Source organism: Heliangelus exortis, chromosome 2, assembly GCF_036169615.1.
Source record: "Heliangelus exortis chromosome 2, bHelExo1.hap1, whole genome shotgun sequence".
NCBI lineage: Eukaryota > Metazoa > Chordata > Aves > Apodiformes > Trochilidae > Heliangelus > Heliangelus exortis.
Window position 1 is genome coordinate 130,430,899 of NC_092423.1, and position 20,640 is coordinate 130,451,538.

The window sequence follows — 20,640 nt, forward strand, 5'->3', positions numbered from 1 at the left end:
TCTGTCCATGGGGCACGAGTGCCTGTGAGGTCCACAGAGTCACACTGCCCATGAAGACTTTGCAATGAGAAGGCCTAAAACAAAATAGGAGCAATTTCTCTGACTGACAGTGGTTGTAGTCCAAAAACATCCTATGACTTTATCAGCTCCAGTTTGTGAAGTCTGTCTTGGTACAGCACTGTATATATTGTCTAGAACAGACCAGTGCATCCCTCAGACACAGAAATCATCTTAGGGTGGCCAGGTCAGTTAAATTGATTTTAGCAACATACCTAATTTACAGATTTTTCAAAGTTGTTCAAATTAACAGCTTTCTGCACATGCATGTGAATATTTAGCACATGAAATTGAGTTCCTACTGACTTTGGTGATGTAAAATTCTATTATTACTTGAGAAAAATACAAGCATGCTTTGTCCATTTAGAAAGCAGTCCAGAAGCTGAAAAGTCCTCATTTGCCAGTGGCAGTTATGATCCAAACAGTGTCACATTCTTTCAGCTCATGCTTTCAGGGGCATAATAGCAAATTCTTTGAGTGATTTACTGCAGCAGCAAAAAGCAGCTGTGCACTATTTCTTAACCTTTCTTAACACTGTCCTTAATAATTAACAGTATTTTTTTAGACCAAAAAATACTCGCTTTTTAGCATTGATCCAGTAAGAACTAATAGCAGCAGTAGGCACATTTAGGAAAACTAATCTAAAGAGTTCACCATTTTTTTACTAAAATAAAAAAGAAGACAATTTTACTTTCTAAATACAAAACTCAGCAGGTAAAATCTAGTCACAAATGTATGTTATTTTTCCCTATTTCTGTGTGGACAGAAAAAGAAACTCTAGAATACAGGAGGCTATTCTGGTCAGTTCTCACACAGCCTTGTGATATGAAAACTGAATTCTATTTTCATTCACAACTGAAAGTGCCATCAGGTTAAGCCCTACTGTAACAGAGAGTAATGACCATAAGAATTCTGAATACCAGCAGGACATATACAAGCATTTTAGACTTATTTTAGACATTTTTTTTTTTAGTCCTGAGGACGTAATTCTTCAATTATTATTTTGGTTGGAAATAAATACCCAGCTTTTATCCTTCAAAAGATCCACAAAAAATTCAAAATAAAGCAACCATTCTATTGCAAAATATACAGTGACCACTTACAGCTAAAGAAAACACGTATACCAAAGGAGTTAAAACTTAGAAGGTAATAGCTACTGGAACTTGAAGGAATACTGGGAATTAGAAGCTAAAAATCAAGGCCCATCCTGCTGGCCCAAGAGTATGGTGTGCAAATAACTCACTCATTTCCCAGGAGTACTTCCATTTTGCAAAGCACAGTAAGTCAGAAAGGTGGTTTGGGTATTGCCCTGTTATTGGTAAACAAAAGGTAAAGAGAACAGGCATGATACACTGCTGTGAGGGGTTGGGATGGCATCAGCATCCCTATGGAAAAGAACAGAGAATGATGATTAAAGTTGAGGAGCAGCCTTGAAAACCAGAGGGAGAAATGATCAGAATGGTGTCTGGTGAACAGAACTCAAGCATTTGTTCTAATAAGTGCTATAGAGTTTTATAGAGAGCACAACAGCTGTTGTACAGTCAGATCTATCAGGCCAGCCCAGTCTGTTGTCTTTCTCACCATCAGTGTGTGGGTAAGTAAATACTTGGCACAGCTCAAACTGTGATGAGGAAGTCTGCAGCCCTGGCATGTCTGGGACCATGCTGGAATACAGAGTTTCTGGTATCCTCATGGTGGGCAAACTACATGGAAAAAAAAGAAAAACAGAAAACCAATCAAAAAAAAACCCAAAAACCCCATAAAAAAACCTAAAAAGGATTTTCAAAGAGTTGGCCTCAGTAGATGCACAGTGCTATAAGTCTAAGTTAGAGTGGGTTTCAGATGGCTCCAAACTCAACAAGGTAACATCTTCTTTAGCAGAGTCAAAAGAGCAGGTGAAGTTCTAAAAGGCAGGTACAAAGTTTATAACCATCTAGGGAAAGATAAAGGTAAGTGTTGTTACATTACTTGATGAGGAAAGGGAAAAAATGAAGATAAAATTTACAAATAAGTAATAAAAAGCACTGGAGTCAAAAGTTAATAAAGCATGTTAAGAAGTTAATAAGGTAAGAGAAAGCTGAAGTTTTAGATGGTATTCAAGTTGACAACAGCCAATTTCTCTTACCAAGGAAAGCTCTAGGAAAAGCAGCCACGGACCATGCGTGTTGCTTTTTGAGAATTCACAAAACTCAGAACAACCCAAGAGAGCAGTGGGACAAGCACAAGGAATCTAACAAGAAACAGAGGACTTCGCTGGACAACCTAAACCTGGAAAAAGGCTAGAGCAATTTTTCTAAAGTCCTCTTCAAGAATGGATATGGAAAAGTTACCCAGAAACAGCCAGCCAGCAGAGGTGTGACATGAACACACTATGCCCATACCCCACTACTGCCCATTTGCTTCATGCAAACTGGCCTGGTGGTCACAGGATGCCAAATGTCCCCATTGTTGTAAAGACCTTGGCATTCTGTCAAGTCCTCACAGGTGGAATAGGGGACTCCAGTCCATACCCACCACAAGAATGACAGCAGTATAAAATGCTCTCAAAAAGCCTTACCAGGAACCTGGGAAAGTACTTGGGCAGGGCCCTGCAAGGCTTTGCCTGGGATCCATCCCATTAAGTGAGTTAATGAACAACTCAGACTATAGAACAAGAGACATCTGCAAGACTTCCCCGTGATACCATACCTGGATGAACTGTAAACACCATAGGAGACAGGTCTAGAATGTTGGTATCTTGATCCATTTTTGCCGTGCCATAAAAATGCTGTATGGACCTTAACTTCATGGAAAATATTTTTCAGAGGAAAGCTGTGTTGTATTTCCTGACAAACTTGCAACACTACTTAAACAGATCCCTGTTAGATAACAGGTTTGGGACAACTACAGGTTCCTCCATTTCCAAAAACCCCAGTGCTAAAAGCCATATAAAAGAATTGCAAAATACACACCCAACCTATTCCACCACTTCTGAATGTTACCAAGACAACACAACTCAACTCCCTCAGTGAGTCTCTATTGTGCTGTATCTATATAAAAGCCTTAACACAACTTTTACACTTTATAAAAATTCTAAATTTTCAAAACACACAGTAAAACTTGGGTCTCCTACTCTCTGGACTGGTGCAGCATTGCTGCTGATACTACAGAACATGGGAAATCACATACTGAATTCCAGTCCAAAGCTGAGTTATGGGGTTGCTTTCAAAGTCCACTGTGAAGCCTGAAGTTTCTAAATGGATAAATCAAGGACTTTAAATGAGACACAGCAGAACAGGGCTGAGGAGGCAGAAATACCAGCTGGCCTTTACTTAGTTCACAGGTTAACAGGTAGGACTGAGTGTACTGCTCAGACCTTGGGAAGACGATGCTTCTAGTAAAGCCAAGTATTTCCCTATTTTTTCTTGCAAAAAATAAGTAATAAAACAGACCTCTACCCTGTTAGTATTTGATAATTAAAAAATTTCTATCTATTAGCTCTTTTTATCAAGATAAGAAAACAGGTCAACATAGTTTACAGAAATGCTACAAATTCCTTCATTACTAATGGTTTGGAAACAGCCCCTGGTCATTAGCTTTACTTTAGCTGAAGAGTTTTCATCTCAACAGCAAATAACCAAAAGGGGTGGTCTACAGGGATATTTCAAAAGCACTGCATAAAACCAACTATTTCCTTGAGGCTACAGAACAACTGTCTTCAACTTCTATTCCAGGCTTTTTGGATGGCTTTTTGATACCAAGGAACCAGAAACCCTTAGAGACAGGTAGAGTAGAGGTACAGAAACTTCCCTATGTCTGAGTAACACCAATTGCAGAACTGTTCTTGATTACTCAGTAATCCATGAGATGGCCTCCTCATGATCATCACATGTGCTTTTACTCTGGGATCTAAAGTGAAACATCTTTCAAAACATTTAAAGCCCTCCTTAAATGCCATTTCATATGTCATTCCCAGAGATTTCCAGGCAACACATGGGCTTCTGAAAATCCAAAACCACTTTTAAAAGCTTCTCCCCAAGTACCTATGGCAGCTGACGGCCATACTGACAGCGTAAGAACCCTTTACCTTTACATAAACCCTTTACCTAGTACAGGATAAATCCAAGAGAACATGGGAAATTTTCCATGCCTTTTTCTTTCTTGTAAAGTTTGACCACTTCCAGCTTCAGGACCATCCACAGCCAGGAAATTAATTTTTAGGTGCAGTAACACTTGCTTTTAAATGCAGGCAGGAAATATGACATTTTACATTTTAGTTTTTTAATTCTCTTTAATTAGACACATTACAATGCACAACTGTGTCTTTAGCCAGGTAGCAGGGTGCCATTCTTCATATGAGGAAGAGATGATGGAGAACTAGTCCTTCCTCTGACCTTTTTAGGTACAAGGAATACTGCAAATGTTCTAAATGAGGATGATTCTGTGATTTAATAGATCATTTCCCTGTACTTATAAAGCCTTTATAACAATCCAGCCACAGCTTTCATTTATTTCTGTAATTGAGAGTGCAGCTACTGCAGCTAGGGATCACCCTTGACTTCCAATCCTTAAAACCCCATTGTTTCACAGGGTATTTTCATCTTGAGCATCATAAAAGTTTTGCAAATACAATTCTAACTGAAGTTAACCATCCCCCTAGTGATGCAGCTTTCCAGCTCTTCAGTGCTCATTAAGAGAGAATGTTTATGAAACAAAATCTTTTTATTTAATGCTACACAATCTGAACTGAAGGAATAGAACATATACTTCACCTCAGGACCAAGTTATAGGGATACATCCCAGAACATTTTCCAAAGTAAAACCAGATTATCAAACACCAGTCAGTGCAAGAAACACCTTTATCCATTTGCACTCAGCATATTTTTAGACAAACTACAGCATCAGAACACTCATGGATCTCTTCCCCCATACAGCACAAATGTCAAAAGCAGATTTCTTGTCTTGTGGAAGCCAGTTTTTCAGGATATACGAATTGATAACATTAAAGAAAAATAAAAGAAGCATTACATTCTCAAGTCAGGTGTACAAGTGCAGTACTGGATTATTCTGAGAGGAGAACAACATTATCTATAAAAGTTAAGTGGTATACAGGTTAACCTGGAGAGACTATAATACAGAGAAGCTTTATGCCAAAGTAAGTATTTACAGATACTGTCACAGCAAAGAGGACAGGAAGCTAATCTCACAGAAGTAGTTCAATAAAGAGCAAATGAGTGGACAAAGACAAAGGCTTTGACTTTATATAATAAAATACCAAGTGCATTCTTTTAAGTGAATGAGTCTTTGAGACTATGGTCCTAGATCTTAGGAAGCCATTTGAAGGTCAGATGTACAGACCTGCTGTGTAGCAAGGGCTACTTGGACTGCCAGAATTTTTACATCCACTGTAACCTCGGTAAATCACAGCAAATTTAATATTGCTTCTTACTGCAAGGTCAAAACTAAAGCTCTTAAATAAGCCCCCCCCCTTCCCCCAAGTGCCAAAGATGGGAATTTGTATAGCAGACCTAACACAATTCAGATGTTCCTACACTACTTCTGGGCTGTACATCTGGCATTAGATCTGAGCCCAGGACACTTTAAGGATAATTATATTTAGCTGCTCAAATGCTCTTGTCCAGAGAATTATTATCCAGCTCTTTCTTGTCAATGCAACCTTAATCACATCTGATTTCTTAGGGTAGCCATATTATTTTTGTTTCTTTGGCTTTTCCAACAGGCTTATTTTAAGCAGGTTTTGAAGGAAGGTTGTTAATGGCTGGCTCTTTTATGCATTTCTCGAGTTGCTACTGAAATAACCACACATCTGAGGGGGAATATGTGTGGTTGACTGCTCAAAATACAATTAATAATCTTTCCAGATCAATTTTTCATCTAAGAGCAGAGTTGCTTTAACCTTGGTATTTGCAAACACTTTTCAAGCCAGCGCACCCAGAAGCCCTCAGCCCTGCCACCCCTCAGCTTCCTCTGCCATAAAAGGGACACCAAGCATAAGAATTCCCTCCAGGGTGTCTTCAAGAAGATGATCCCTCACAGTAAAGATATCCCATTCAAAATGGCTTGCAATATTAGACTCCAAAACACAGGACAAAAATGTAGAAGGAAGTCTCATTATTCTTGTGCAGCTTCTAGGGAGTCTGCTGCACCTTGAGCCAACAACTTGACCACAAGTGACTGGGCTCAAGCAGGCAGCACACTGAACAGTAAATCTGAGCAGCTTTCCTCTTCACTTAATCTTAATTTTCTGTAATGTACATTACTTTCAGTGGAATGATACTGCTCATGTTTTGGCAGGATGGGGAAAATTCCACTTTGTCTTTTTTATTATTTTATAAGGCAGATAATGCAGAAAGTTGAAACAGAACCTCTACAAGGATTTAATCTGTGATACTGTAAAATCAAAGTACTACTTTATTAAATGAGTTATTTTACACAATATGAACATCAATATAATTACAATTGTAAAAAATTTTTTATAACAAGTATGGACTGATTTTTCAGGATTTCCAAATAGGGCACAACTGTACATTTACACAGAATTGTCTTTGCATGAAGCCCAAGAGGGAACAGCATAAAAATATGAGTGTTTCTGTAGCCCCTTCATTTTTGCTGATCAACAGTTTTAGAAAAGCAGCTGCAGGTTTGTTATGTAAGGTCTGACAGTGGAAGAGTCAATAGGTGCCATGATTTCACCTACAAAAAACAAGAATAACTCTGTTAAGCTGAACTGTTACAAAATGCTCTTTACTTTTACACAAATGAAATACCACAGTCCTGCTTTTTCACCTCACTGCAGCCATTTATTATAACCATTTTCAACTACAGCCCAATAACTGGCTATTGGGAAAACTCTTCTGTAGTTAACACAGAGGTTAAGTTTTTTTATCTGAATGCAGAAAAATCTGCATTCACTTGCATAGCTTCAGCAACAAAAAGGCTCTATTGTTGGAAATATACTAAACAACTATTTTCATTATGTGTTTTGCAGCAACAGACACTGTATTTATTGTATGCCTTTTGTTCAAAGCAAAACTAAACTTGTAAAGCAAGAACTAATAAGGTATCCCTACAACTCTAAGGATGACCATTTGAAATAACATTAATCCCTTTCAAAACTACCTCCACACTCAGTGAAGTACCACAGCCATTTCACCTGGATGTTAGCTTGCTTCTGGGTAACAGTTTTGGGGTGTAACTTTAACCTACAGTGAATTTTTATATTAAAGGAAACTAAGCAAGCTTTAAGTCCCAGTTGGTGATGGTAGTAAGCCACCTGATTCATAAGATACCTCAGACAGTAACTTAAAAATTAAGGTAATGACCTGTAGACAACTTTATGCCTGAACATCAGCCAATTCTGGAGGAAGTGGAGTCTTAGGATGCTTGCTTTCAAAGTGCTGTTTGAAGGTCTTGGGATCCGGCATTTGTGTCTGATTAAAGAGAGACATTTAACTTTATGCACAGTACAAGAGTTAAACAATACTACAAAACCTGCCCCCCCACCCCCCAGTTTTATTTTCTTTTTTCCTGAAGCGAATTGTCTCCTCACTGACACCACTCTACTGACAGAAGCACTGCTGGTTTAGCTTCACATTAAGCAAGCAGATTCTCCCTAAGATTTTCCAGAGAGGAGCTTTAAAGCAGTTGTATCACACTGCTTTTGGCATGTTTATCAACAGAGCTATTCTTGCTAGAAACTTCCCTGCAGATCTTACACTTCTCGTGCTGGTTTGGGGCAAAACCTACTTCCTTACCATTTTCAACACCTAAAAGAGAAATGTTTATTCCTTTCAGAGTAAGATCTTTATGGAAGGTGTTTCTTTTGTTTATGAATACAATCAAAGAGTTGCGTGGCACAGGCTGATCCTCTTCATGCCACAAGCTACCTCAGACCATTGCTCCTACACAGCTGCAGGCATCAACTGCCTGAAATGACTTGCTACAGCTTGACTTCACAAGAGGAGGAGTTGGTTACAAGTACTTAAGTGAGCAGCCCTTAATTTACAATCTTAAGACATCCAAAGCAACAATTCTATTCTGTGACTGACCATTTCAGCAAAAATGGCAAGTTTATCCTTCAGTTTAAAACAAGCACTTTAAGGAAAAACAGATAGAAGAAAAGTATAATCTGATTAGGGCTTGCATTTCTGTTCTCCTGTAAAGTCATTTATTCTAGTAGAAGTTACTGTGTATGAAACTTACAGTAGAGCTTTTGGCCCCACCACTTTTTCTCTCTACATTAACATTGATAAACAGTGATCCTTAGATGGGCCAATTCCACCACAAAGACAAGGTATTCCCATTTAGAGATTAAACAGGAAATGATCTCACTCTTTTTACATTTTATATGTAACACTAATAGCACCCGCAGACCCCTGCAATTCAAAAAGCAAGATAACTACTCAAAACAGTTCTGTACTTGACTTCTCAGACTTTCTCATATCTCAGTTATCAGTACAGCTGAGTAACCAGCAAGCAAGACATGTAACAAATGAAAATAGTTACAGCAACAAGCTAGACAGCCACTTAAGGAATACTTTAGTTCCCAATATATAATCTAAAAATTCTTCTCTAGGCTGGAAGACAGACCTGCCTGTGGCACTATTTTGTATTCAGTTCCTCTTACCCTACAGACAGTGCAGGTATATATCAAGGCAGCCTTGGCGGCAGCCTTCTGGTCATGTCCTTGTTTCTTTTTTTGCTCAGCTTGCTTTTTGGCATTTTTCTGCTGCGACTGAATCTTCTGCTGTCCACGAGCCATATCTACAAATGAAAAGAAGATATTTAGCCTATAAATGTGAGAAACTACTACTGATAGCTGACTCAAAAGCCATAAGCATAATGCCATCATGTACTCTGCCCAGAAGGCCCACAACTCCCATAATTTGTATACAGAGAGATCTCCAAACTCTTCACATGTAAAGCCTCTGGCTTCACAACCTTTCTTAAAATACGCACCAGAATTATTTAGCTCATTCTAAAGTTTCTTCTTTACAAGGTCTACTTTTGGGAAGTGTTTTCAGTAGTCAGGACAATAAACATTTACTATATAGATAATAGAAACTTACTATTTCCAAGGGTATAGTAAAATTTTGGGGGGCTGATGGTTTTTTGTGGGGGTTTTTTTTTTGTTAAGCTTAACATTCAACTGTTAATTCTGAACCTTGGAACAGGTTCCAAGGAAGGCAAATCAAAGTACTGCCTAAGCTGTATTACTGTCTTCTGGTGTACCTGCTTGTGACCTGCTTTAGAGTTGGGAATTGCAGGAACAATAGGTTCTTGATTTTCAGCTGACTTTACATGTGTGCATACTTGTTTTCCTGAGTAAAACTACCCCCATCAGAAGCCATTACTCTGTACAACACGGCAGCAGAAAGGAAGCAAACTCTATTGCCACCTGCCTTTAGAAGGTCCACTACAAGAAGAAAGGAGCCATAAAAATCACATTAAAGGGAGCAGCAACTCCACATATTTTGGGATGACAACACTTCACCTGCATGCAGCCCACCAGGCCACCCAATTCAGCCTGCATCCCACCCCCAGATCCAGGCAGGATCTGGGCACACCACCAGAGCAGGCTGCAGAGCCTGGTTACATAAGCCAGCAGCCCACTTTCTGCTATTATCTTTCTCACAGTCCCTCTTGGCCCACACAGGATCCAGTTGTGCAGCTCTCACCAACGCACAAGACTTGCTACGCAATCACGGAGCAGTTAATAGAGTCCATTGTTTTCTGGACACCCAGGAAACCCTGATGATCCCAGGAGGCTGCCTGGTTCATCACTGCCCCTCTGCCCTGTGTAACCTCCAAGTTTAGTACCCAAGGGACACTCTGCGTGGCTACAACAGGTCTGTCCTGCAGTCCTTCCCACAAGGACAGATGGCCTTCCACTGCACTAGTGAGAATCCAAACAAAGACTCAGTAAACACATATGGAAAGCACTTAAAACCATTATGAAGTTTCTATGACAGGTTAACTCCACCTGGAAATTCACTAGTATTGCAACAATTTCAGGACCCCTAGCATCACAGTGCTTAATACTGAACAAAAAGATGGTCCTGTGACCCAAAACAACTTGTGGATTGAGAGGCACCTCTCAGGCCAGCCGAGGTGTCATTGTATTTAACATCACCAGGTAACCCCCTTCACAAAAGTATTACAACTACATCTTCAGGGCTCCCTCCTCTTTCCCATCAGCTTCTCTAAAGGAGAACTGAAAAGTGCTTAAGCCTAACAAAACTGAATTCAAGAAAACACGAATTCTATTAATAAGCATGCAGAAATACAGGTAGCATTCAACAGCACTGAATGTTAATAAGACTAAAAACACCAGGGTACATTTCACTGTATGCTATGGTTACTCCTGGTCATCCCAGCCAGGGCCTCACACTGCTCATGTACAGCACACTGAATTCCCACTTATAAAAAAAAGAAAAAATTTCCAATTGCTTTGAACACACTCAAAAGAACAGTAGGTTTTAATCTGTTTCTATTTTACTAGCATTACAGTAATCCTCCAGAAGTATGGAGGCTCCTGATAGGAAATACTCAAATGTAACATAAAAAGAATAATTTTCATGAAGTATTTGAGTATTAGTTTTTATTTTAGTTCTTCGATAAGAGCATGTTAAGGAGTACACTACAGCAGCCAAGTAACACCAAGGCTATATGTATTTAGCAACTGCTGGTTTTAGTTAAGGCAAACAAGAAAACACGAACCAAAAAACATCTGTTTAAAAATATGAACCTCCAAATAATGATGCCCGAGACCAAAAATCCAAGAGTTTAGATACTGCAAATTACATTAATGCAGCTGAAACCCACAGAGTGAATACTCGGTTACTGGAAAATAAACATTATTTGGACTATCAGCATATTAAGTGAATAAAAGTAATCCCAGAGTTCGTTTAAAAGAATGAAAAAAAGAAAAATATTCAATAAATGAGTAAAAGCTCTTGTACGTGACTATATCTGTTCTTTCAGTTGCACAACACAGGCGACGATTTCCTTATCAGGCACACCCTCGGAGAGTCCAGCAGACAGGCCTGCTGATGTTTTTAAGGGAAAACGCATGAGCACATCGGAAGCCCAACACCACACAAAAAATTGCTGCCGAATCATAATGGCAACAGCGCGGGCAGCGCAGGGCGGGCGGGCTGAAGCCTGCGCTACGCCAGTGCCTCACACAGGGTCATTTCCTTCTAAGTACCCAGAACCCGAGCAGAGTTTCAAGTCCTAAAAGCGGACACCGACAGCTGCTTCCGTTGCCACTTCCAGAAAGGAACAGCAGCTGGAGGCACCCAGGCTTCCCCGGCCGGCCGCCGAAGGGCTCAGGACGGAGGAGCAGCCAGCCCGGCCTTCGCCCCGCACCACTGCCAGGCAAGCCCCTGGGCTGGGCCCGGCCAGAGCCGCGAACGATCGGGGGAAGGCCGCAGCCCCCTGTGAAGGGCCCGGGAACCAGCCCCGGGAACCAGCCCCACCACGTGCCCCGCGGGAAGGGCCCGAGGAAGGAAGCGGCCCCCAGCGCGGAGCCCCAGCCGCGGGGAGGGGGCCCGCAGCAGGCCGGGACCGGAGCGCGCCTCGCTGGCGGGCCGCCCCCTTCCCCCCCGGGGCGGGCCCGCTCCTCCGCGCGGCGGCCGAACCCGCTCCCCGACACGCACCCGGCCCCGGGACCCATCGCTCACCCGGGCTGGGAGTCCGGCCTGGGCGGCCCTGGCGAGCGGGTGCAGAAGGCTCCGCGCGGCCCCGCAGCAGCCGCCACCGCCACCGCCTGTCCGAGAGGAGGAGGACGAGGAGGAGGAGGGAAAGGGGAGGGGCGCGGGCACTGCGCATGCGCAGCCCCGCCTGCTCTGCCGGCGCGCGACCTCTCCCCGCCGGCCAATGGCGGCGCCCGCCCGTTACATAACGCGCGGGACGGGAGGGGGCGGGGGCGCGGCGGGGGGGCTGTGGGTGTGTGGGGAGGGCGGTGTGGAGAGGTCTCGGCTGCCTGACCCGCTGTGAGGGGACTTTGGGAGTCCCGGGCCTGGGTAGCGCAGGCGGCCCCCAGCAGCCGGGCGGCTGCGAATGCCTGTCCTTGGGGCTCCTGGAGCCCGCCTCGGCCCTGCGGGGGCTGCGCTGGGTTCGGTTCAGCCGAACCCTGTCCGCCTGCCTCCCGCCAATCGCTGCCCCGGTCGGACCGCGCTGGGCCGCCGCGCCCCGGGGACTGCGGTAGCGCCTCCCGCCAGAGCCTCGTCTCTTCCCGGCAGGCCCGGCTCCCAGCCACATTCCTCTGCTCAGCCATCCCCTGGGCCCTGGCTGCCGCCGCAGCCTAAAAATAGTGTTCGTCCTGTGTGAGATCCGGAAAACGGCTCAGGAGGGGCGGTAGGGAAGGGGCTGGGGGTGAGACCTGGAGAGGATGAGGTGCTGTTCGGGCGGCAGAGCAGACAGAAGGCCCCTGCAGAGGAAGGGAGGTTTAGAATGATTGAAAGCAGAAGGAAATGGCCTGAGATGGGAGAAGCAGCGTTTGTTTCAAGTTGAAAATGTGCTAGACCTTGCCTTGGTGTTTTACGGCGAGGATGTCAGAGGAAAATGTTTAGAGGCTGCGTTCACAGCAGCGGTGATTTGGGAGGCATTAACGTGCATTGAATAACGAGATGTGGGCAGGCCTTGTGAAGAGGGGTAAAGGAACACTTGTAAAGGAAGGGTTTTATCTTCTATTGACATCTTAATGTATCACAGAGGAAAGCTGAATGTGTCTGCCTTATGAGATGATAAACCTATATAGGAAAAGGAGAAATTGAGGCAATATCTCAGCTCAGCTGTGACATTTTGCCACTCTGAGCAGTTGTAGCTTTAACATAAGCCTGGAGTCTTGAACAGTACTGAAGAGCGAGCAGAATTACAACGAGTTACAAGGTGATGGCTTGGCATTTTTCAGGAGCTGAGGCTTGGTGACTGTAATGTGCCATTCTGATCTGAGTGAGAGGAAAAGCAACAAAAAAATCCTCAGTGAACATTTCAGGGCATCATTTTCAATCATTCAAAGAACATGATAGCATTACAAGGGAACTGTGTAGCATATTTTTGACACCTAAATCACTGGATGTAGGTCTGGATGGGACATCCAAGACAGTCAAACGTAAGCCTATGGTAACAAATGAAGTTATCTTTTCCCTAACATTCACATTTGCAATGATGTCCACATTAAGCTGACAGCACTGAAAATTGTAGCTGGGTAGTGCAATCCACATTGCATTAAAAAGATACTTGTAGTAGGCTCTGAACATCACAGAAACAGGCAACTATAAAAATAACACTGGAAGTGCATGTGTTTGTAGTGCAATGTGGAGACATGAGCATTTTAGGGGTTATGCTTGTAAGCAGGTGGCTTTCAGAAGGAGGTTTTACTTTGATTGGAGAGAAGATTGCTGAGTGAAAAAGTAGCCTCTTTCCTGGCTGATGCTATTTTAGGAAGACTGCTGGCCTCTGATGTGGAACTGGAGACTGTTTTCAAGGGTCATGTCCCCATACTAGGGTGCTGCTATGCACCTGGCTTGACAAGAATGTCAAATAAACCAGATCTCTTGAATGCACTTTGAGCTCTAGTTGGTTTCTGAACCTTTTTCTGCTTTTGGGGGGAACAGAGGACCTCCTTGCAGGACAGGGAACCACAGCTTTCCCTCTGGCTGCTTTGTCCTGTGTCCCTTCGTGCTGTAGATTCTGGTTACTGCCTTGGTCCCTGCATTGCCCAGATCATGACTCTGCAATTTAAATGTTTCCAAAGAGACTGTTAGGAAACAAAAACTAGGAAACAAAAAACCCAGTGTGAAAGAAGAATATGAGTCCCCATAGTTGAGATTTCTACTACGAAGAGAATAAGGAAAATTCCCCATTCATTCTAAATAATTTTTCAAAGTTTATTCCCTACATGGAACTCATTTGTTACACAAAGGGGATATTTCTCTGCACATATGCAGGTTAGCAGAGGGACCCAGGGTGGATATGGTGAGCTGGCCAGAAGGCCAGGCTGGGCTGTGTGCTGGATGCTTTGCATAGCTCTGACAAAATGAACCCATCCTAATTGCAGTTTATCTGGCTCATGGACTTCCTCTGCTTTGTGTTACTCCCATATGAGGTGAAGCAAGCCAGAGTGTTTGAATGAAACTAGAAATAGAAATTAAAATGAAAAACACACGCAAGCTTTAGATGGAATTGTATAAGTTGCTAGAAATATACGGCAGGTTTTTTTCTGCTTGCTTTTTAATTGTTGTTTGCTAATTTAAAAGCAACTCATAAACCCCACAGTTATTACTGAGTATTCTGCATTTCAATAGAGTGAAAATCAAAGGTGCCTCTCAGCAGTTAAGGGCAGGCTAAATGCAAAGAGTTAGTTCTTATCCCCAAGCCAAGCCTTACAAAAATGTTTCAGTGGTTACAATTCACAGAAATCTATAGCAGCATCATACACATAGAAAAAACAGCTCCATATGGGTATGGATAAGGCATTTTAGCTCTTATGGAGCCCTAAAAGTATCTCTTAATTAAGAAAAGAAAACAAAACAAAAACAATAAACAACCCAAAACACAAACAAAACCCACAAACAAAACAAACAAACAAAATAAAACAAAAACTCGAACCAAAACAAAAAACCCCAGACCTGTTCTCACTATGACACAGTTGATGAGAACCAAGGCTCCAGTTTAGGGGCAAGCATGAATGTGGTGAGCAATGTGATCAGGAAAAGCATGTCAGTTTACTCAGGACAAAAGCAGCAAAGGAAACTGGAAGGAGCAATGCTGTAAAGCAGGATTATTTGGTGGTTTTGTTTTTTTCCTAAACAGTCTTGGCTGGTCATTAATCTCATGCTTATTTCTCATTTCTTTGGATTCCAGCCCCTCCATCATTTTCTGTGCAATTTCTGTCATTAGATCAAACTTCTTGCTCTGCTTGTCAGCAACTTGTTGGCACTTGAGTTTTGCTGCCGGTCACTTGGAGCTATCTGACCGTGTGCCCAGCACAGTCCCCTGCTAGGAACCAGCTGACGTTTTGACGTGTTATTAAAACCATTTTGAAAGCAGCTGTTCTGAGGTGCAGGGCAGGTTTGCTCACAGCAGCATAGGTGGGGCTGCATCTCCCTCCTGAATCAACTCCTGTGCACCTGCCAGGTCCTCCCACTGCTTTTCCCAACCACGCTCGCCGCCTGCGTCTTTTTCCTGCTCGTTTGCTTGCGTGCTTTCCATTGATCCACTGACACATCAATGAAACATCACCTCACTGACTAAATGCTGGCTTATACCCAGCACTGCCCTTTGCTACTCACCTACAAGGAGCACACGAGCCCATATCCCGGGCCTGGCTATTGAGTGGTTCTGCTTGGTGTGTGCCCCGTGGCCCCTCGGTACGTCTGAACATGTGTAGGTAAGGGAAGGGGATGTGCCCTGAGCCCTGCAAGTGGCAGAGATCTTCTCAATAAATTTTGTAAATGCAGACAGACGATGACAAGAATGCAGGAGAAACTGGCTCTGCAGTCAGAGGTTGTAAGAAACAGGCTTTGGGGCCAATGTCCCTTGAAAGGGTACTCAAAGCTGATGAGTCAGTCTTGCTGAATTTCAGGGTTGGGGTGACATGGTTGGAGGCAGAACCCCAGACAGGCTGGATTCCTCTGCAGTTGGTATTGTTTTATATAAAACATCATGCATCAGTACTTAACCTAACTCGGGGGGCCTGACAGGGTAGAGTTTAGCTCATTTACCCTTTCTCTGCCTTGGGGACTTCCTACCTCCTCCCTCCCCCATGTGTTCACATGCCATTCTTTTTCCTGTGAATGCAGTTTTCAGAACCACAGCTCCAGCTCTCATACACCCAGTTTGTGCCTCCCTAACACAACATTAAATCCTGTCCCTCTGCTGACCCTGATTGCTGTGTGCTACTTTCTACAGCTGTGGTGTTGGCACCTCCTGGTCTTGCCCTGTATGGCTGTTGTAGCAAACACAGAAAAGAGTGAGACCTTTAATCACATATTTGGTTCACAGCTTCAGTAGATTCTTAGCTCTCCACTGGCATGAGATAATATCAAATCATGATACTGCAGAAAGAAATCCTTCAAGGCACCTGATGGTGTGACCCTTTCTGCATGTTTCTGTAGAACTAGGCATTTTGTAGTGTACAGTGTGCTGATCAGCAAGGTTTAAAAATGGAAGAAGGGGAAAAAAAAAAAAAAGAAGAGTGAAGAAAATGAGAAGGAGAGCCAAAGAACACACTCTGTTTTGGAAGGAAGCTGGCACAGCAGCGCAGCTCTCTTGGCAGGGTACCTCAGGCTTGCGATACCCTTCCACATGAGCTTTGAAGGCCCAGCCCCTTTAGTAGCAATGCAGCATCTTTTCCTGGTTTGTTTGCTGCCTTTCTGAATAGTCTCTTTGTTTCAGGGACAGCCGATGGGTGACATCCCCCAGGACAAGGACAACCTCAGGTGATGGCTGCCATACTGCCAGCATCCCTGTAGGCCTCAGTGCACTCACGCTTGCAGCAGCAGACGTCAGAGTGACGTAAGCAAGAGGACATTATCCTGCCTATCAGGACAGCTCCCCTTCTTCCATACCTCCAGCGAGCTGGCAGCCTGTCAGGCATTTGTTAACCTTTTCCAAAAGTTGATACCACAATCAATTTTACATCACCCCTACCACAGGCCCAGGATCCTATGCAATGAGGCAGCCTATAGGAATACTTCTACCACTGAACTTTAAACTAGGGCAGAGAAGAGTGTCCCAAAAGCTGATGGTAGGTTTTGTTGTTGTGTTGGTTTGCTTTTGCTCGCACACAGACTACAACTAGTTGTCCTTTCTCTCTTTTTCTTATTTTTCTGTCCAATAGCTCCTGACCCTTTGCAGCAAGCATGGACAGTGCTGCTTCACTGAGCATTCCTTCCCACTAGAAGTGCAAAAAAACATTCAAGGGAAGATGTGACACAGAGCTGCTCATATCTGTGTCCCACACTCTGAGAGACAAAAGAAAGAGAGAGCTTGAGGAAAGGGACATTAAGAATGACAGAGGGGGAGGCAGTGAGAAGCTCAGAGATGCAGTTCCTCAAAGGCTGGCAAAGCATATGGACCACTTGGAGAGCATGGGTGGAGATTGCATTGTGACCTCTATGTATTTTAGTATTCATCTCTTCTTTTAAATTAATTTAGTTGGATGTGACTTTTGCTAAAAACAAGGGGCAAATGTCTTTCTCAGCATGTTACAATTTTTTTGACCAACCCACACAGACAAACTGGAGACCTTGAGAACACACGTTTCCATTCCTTATAAACAACTTAAAATAGATTTAGCTTTGCACAGCTTTACGTACAGTTACTATTTTTAAATGCACACCAATTAATCTGATGCATTCATTCTCTTTTTTTGTGTGCCCTCCATTCATGCTTTTGAGTCTTATACATGTTCAGGTCCTTGCCTTATAATGAAAACCACGTGCATTTTAATTAATATGGAATACTAAGATTTCCATCGTCTCCATCAATATAGTTAAATATATGCATGAAGCATTAAAAATCATCACACTGTGTCACGTGTGTATGAAAATGTTCAGCAATTGTGATTAAAACCTCTCAGAAAAATGCCAGCATTGTTGACAACTTCCTTGAGTCTCGAGGAGGGCAATACATCCCTCAGCTTGTGCTTCCAAGTGGCACATCCCAGAGATACCTTTCTGGTGAGGTGGCTGAAAGCATCCACCAGCACTGCTTGCTTCTTTCCACAGCCCATCTTCAACACTCCACCCTTCAGCTAACAAACATTTTGGTAGCTGCTTATTGTACCTTGCAGAAGGGGCAATTGCTTCTCATCCACAGCCAACCTCTCCCTCTGTCTTTCAGTCATCCACATGCAGGTTTCATGGTGGGAAGCTCTTTCTGCACTCCAAATAGCATGTAAAATCTTGCTGGGCAAGGAAGCAGAGGCCAAGGGTACATCCCTGAATGACACATCCCAGAAGAAGCACAGAGAGTCAACACACAGGAAAAGGCTCTGCAGCTGCAGGGCATTCCCCATGGAAGGAAAGCAGCCTTGGACATCCCAAAGTGCCACACACACACTGCTGCTCTTCCCAGGTTTGCAGTCTGCTGCTTCAGGAAGAGATCAGTGAGAAACATCTGCTGGATTTCAACTTTTCCCTTTTCAGGTGCCCTGTTACATTCACTGAAGTCACTGCATCACTAAAAGGCAGAAATCCAAAGAGCCTGCTGCAAGCTGGGCTCTGAGGATGCTTTGCTGGTCAGTGTTTCCTGCCAGCTGGTGACAGTGCTTTGAACACACAAGACCTAATTCACAAACACTGGTGGATGAACAGGGCCTGGCAAGAGATTTCAGGGAAATGCTTTAGTTGCACCACACCACTGGATCCCATTGCTTTCTGCAAAAGCTTCCAGAGTGCTGCAGCAGAGCGATGCGCTGTGGGATGTGGGAGCAGAACAGAAAGCACATTTCTGGAAGCAGCCAGCTATGCCAAAAGACTGCAGCTAAGTGGAGGCAAAAGACATTACTTGCAGAGCAGTGAGGTGGAATGTACATGCTGATTGCCAGAATTAGTGCAGCTGAGTGACTGTTGGATATATGAAGCCCACAGACATGTCCCAGGAGCTGCTTGTAAGTTTATACTTAAGACAGAATGCCATGGGATTCCTTTTCCTGCTGTATAGCTGGTGTCTGGGCAGCACAGGCAGAGGGATGCATTTTTTACTCTGTTCTTTAACCTGGATATTGCTTGGGAGCTGCAGGATAAAACCAAGGAGAATGAATTATGATTCTGTGAAAACACTCAGTGCACATCTCTAATCAGGCAAGACACTTACAGGATAAGAATAACATTTAAATGAGAGTCCCATAGCTGAAAAGAAACAAAAGCTGGCTATGAGGTAACATTAGGTACAGACTGTGCACAGTAGTATTTACTAGGCCAGAAAAATTAAAAGCTCTCCTCTAAACTGCCTGACCTTTCATTTTAATCAGACTGCTGGTCTGTAAAGCTAATTTCAAAATCTGTGCTCTTGTAACTTGGCTAAAAAAATTATAATGAATTAAAGTGAAGATGCCTGGTACTAGAGACCTGCCTGTCTGTCCCAGTGTCTTTTAGAATGCTTCCATGGCAAAAAAAGGCCGGGTGAGAAAACAAAGGCCTGTCCATGCTTACACAGGAAGGCAGCTTAAAAACCTGCATGCTGAACTCACTTCTATTTCCCAAACCAAGACTGCTGTGCCTTAGCATCCTGCACCTGAGCCTTCCTTCTCCTGCATCTCCAGTGTACCCTTATCCAAACCAGCTGGCTTGGACTCTTCCAGGCTCTGTCCCCTGTGTCCCAGCCTGAGCCCTTGCACTATTCACCCATTCCCTGTTTAAAAATGTACACCTTCAAGCAAGATAAACTTAGGCTGGAAATGATCTACAGGCTTGTTGCTTCTGTATTTTTCACTGGTACTGTAAAGAGTTCTTTGGTGAGATAAATGTTTCCTCAGCTATTTTAAACCAGGATCAGATCCTTTTTTTTTTTTTTTGTATCTTTCTCTTTGATAAAACATGGAGGTCGAGCTTATATTGTATAGTGGTTTGCTGAGAACAGGTCCTTGTGTGACCAACATCAGTAAAAAGGCTGGAACTGAGGGTAGGTTCCCATTTACAATTGTTTTTTAAAATTCTGCGTAGTCAGATCCCAGTCTGTTCCCATGGTTTCTGTTAGTCTGTATAAACAGGACACCTGTAATTCCCTCCTGGGTTTCTAAGACTGTGCTGTGGACATGCAGAACTTGGGTGGACATACAGTGCAGACTCAACTTGCCCCTCAGTGTGACCATGGTCAGGTCTCACTGGTGTCCAGCAGTCCTGTTGGAGCCACTGTTCTGACTGCTTTCCTGGGTGCTCAGATATCCTGAGGATCTTCCCCAGATCTTTCTCTGGATGTCCCTTCCCATATGCCAGGAAAAGTTTCCTCAAAGAAAACAGGAAAACCTGATGTTCACTAAAGACTGTAGAGACTCTGACACCACCTTTGAGTTGGGAGCCTTAATCAGTACCCAGGTGCAGCTGTGCACATAGAGCAGGCTGATGGAAGGACTTAGGCTGATGTAGCTCCTCTGCAGCTCAGATCTCCCCTTCCTCTGATCCTCGTCACTCTGCCAGCACAGAGCCTTGCCAACTCTCCTCACAGGCAGTGTAGCTCCTAACTCTGCTAATTAGACCTCAGCTTGGGTCAGAAAATGACCCTTGTGCTCCCGGCAGCTTGAGAGCCTGTGGCTCTCCTGGCTCAGAGAGGTGCTACGGAGGGCGAGGTGCTTGGGCAAACAGTGATGATAAGGGAAAGAACATATGGCTTTGCTGGCTCAGCACTGGAGGTGGTTTTCTACCACACCCACCTGCAAAGAAGGAGGAACTATTTGTGTTGGGAAAGAGGAGATGGGAGGAAACACCCTTAGCACAGCCCAGGCAAGAAAAAAACGTTTGGTCAGGTCTCTGTGAATTTTATTCAGGGCTGTTGTGGAGAATTGTATGACAATGCTGAAGAATCAGTGAAGGGCAGAGTTAACAGGCTCACTGTTCATCTCTGGTTTTATGA

The 20,640-nt window shown here is 43.5% G+C and overlaps 1 protein-coding gene and 1 long non-coding RNA gene across 2 annotated transcripts; one reads left to right on the plus strand and one right to left on the minus strand.

The window, feature by feature from the left end:
- Positions 1-4,739: 4,739 nt before the first annotated feature.
- On the minus strand, positions 4,740-11,821 carry ZNF706 (zinc finger protein 706). Its single transcript, XM_071738087.1, has 4 exons — positions 11,742-11,821; positions 8,684-8,820; positions 7,380-7,487; positions 4,740-6,750 (listed from the first exon to the last, which is right to left on the minus strand). Exons 2-3 carry the CDS (start codon positions 8,816-8,818, stop codon positions 7,392-7,394), a joined length of 231 nt encoding a protein of 76 aa, XP_071594188.1. The 5' UTR covers positions 8,819-8,820; positions 11,742-11,821; the 3' UTR covers positions 4,740-6,750; positions 7,380-7,391.
- LOC139793433 (uncharacterized) lies at positions 10,908-17,652 on the plus strand. Its single transcript, XR_011724607.1, has 2 exons — positions 10,908-11,436; positions 16,907-17,652. It is a non-coding gene; the product is annotated as an uncharacterized lncRNA (long non-coding RNA).
- Positions 17,653-20,640: the final 2,988 nt, after the last annotated feature.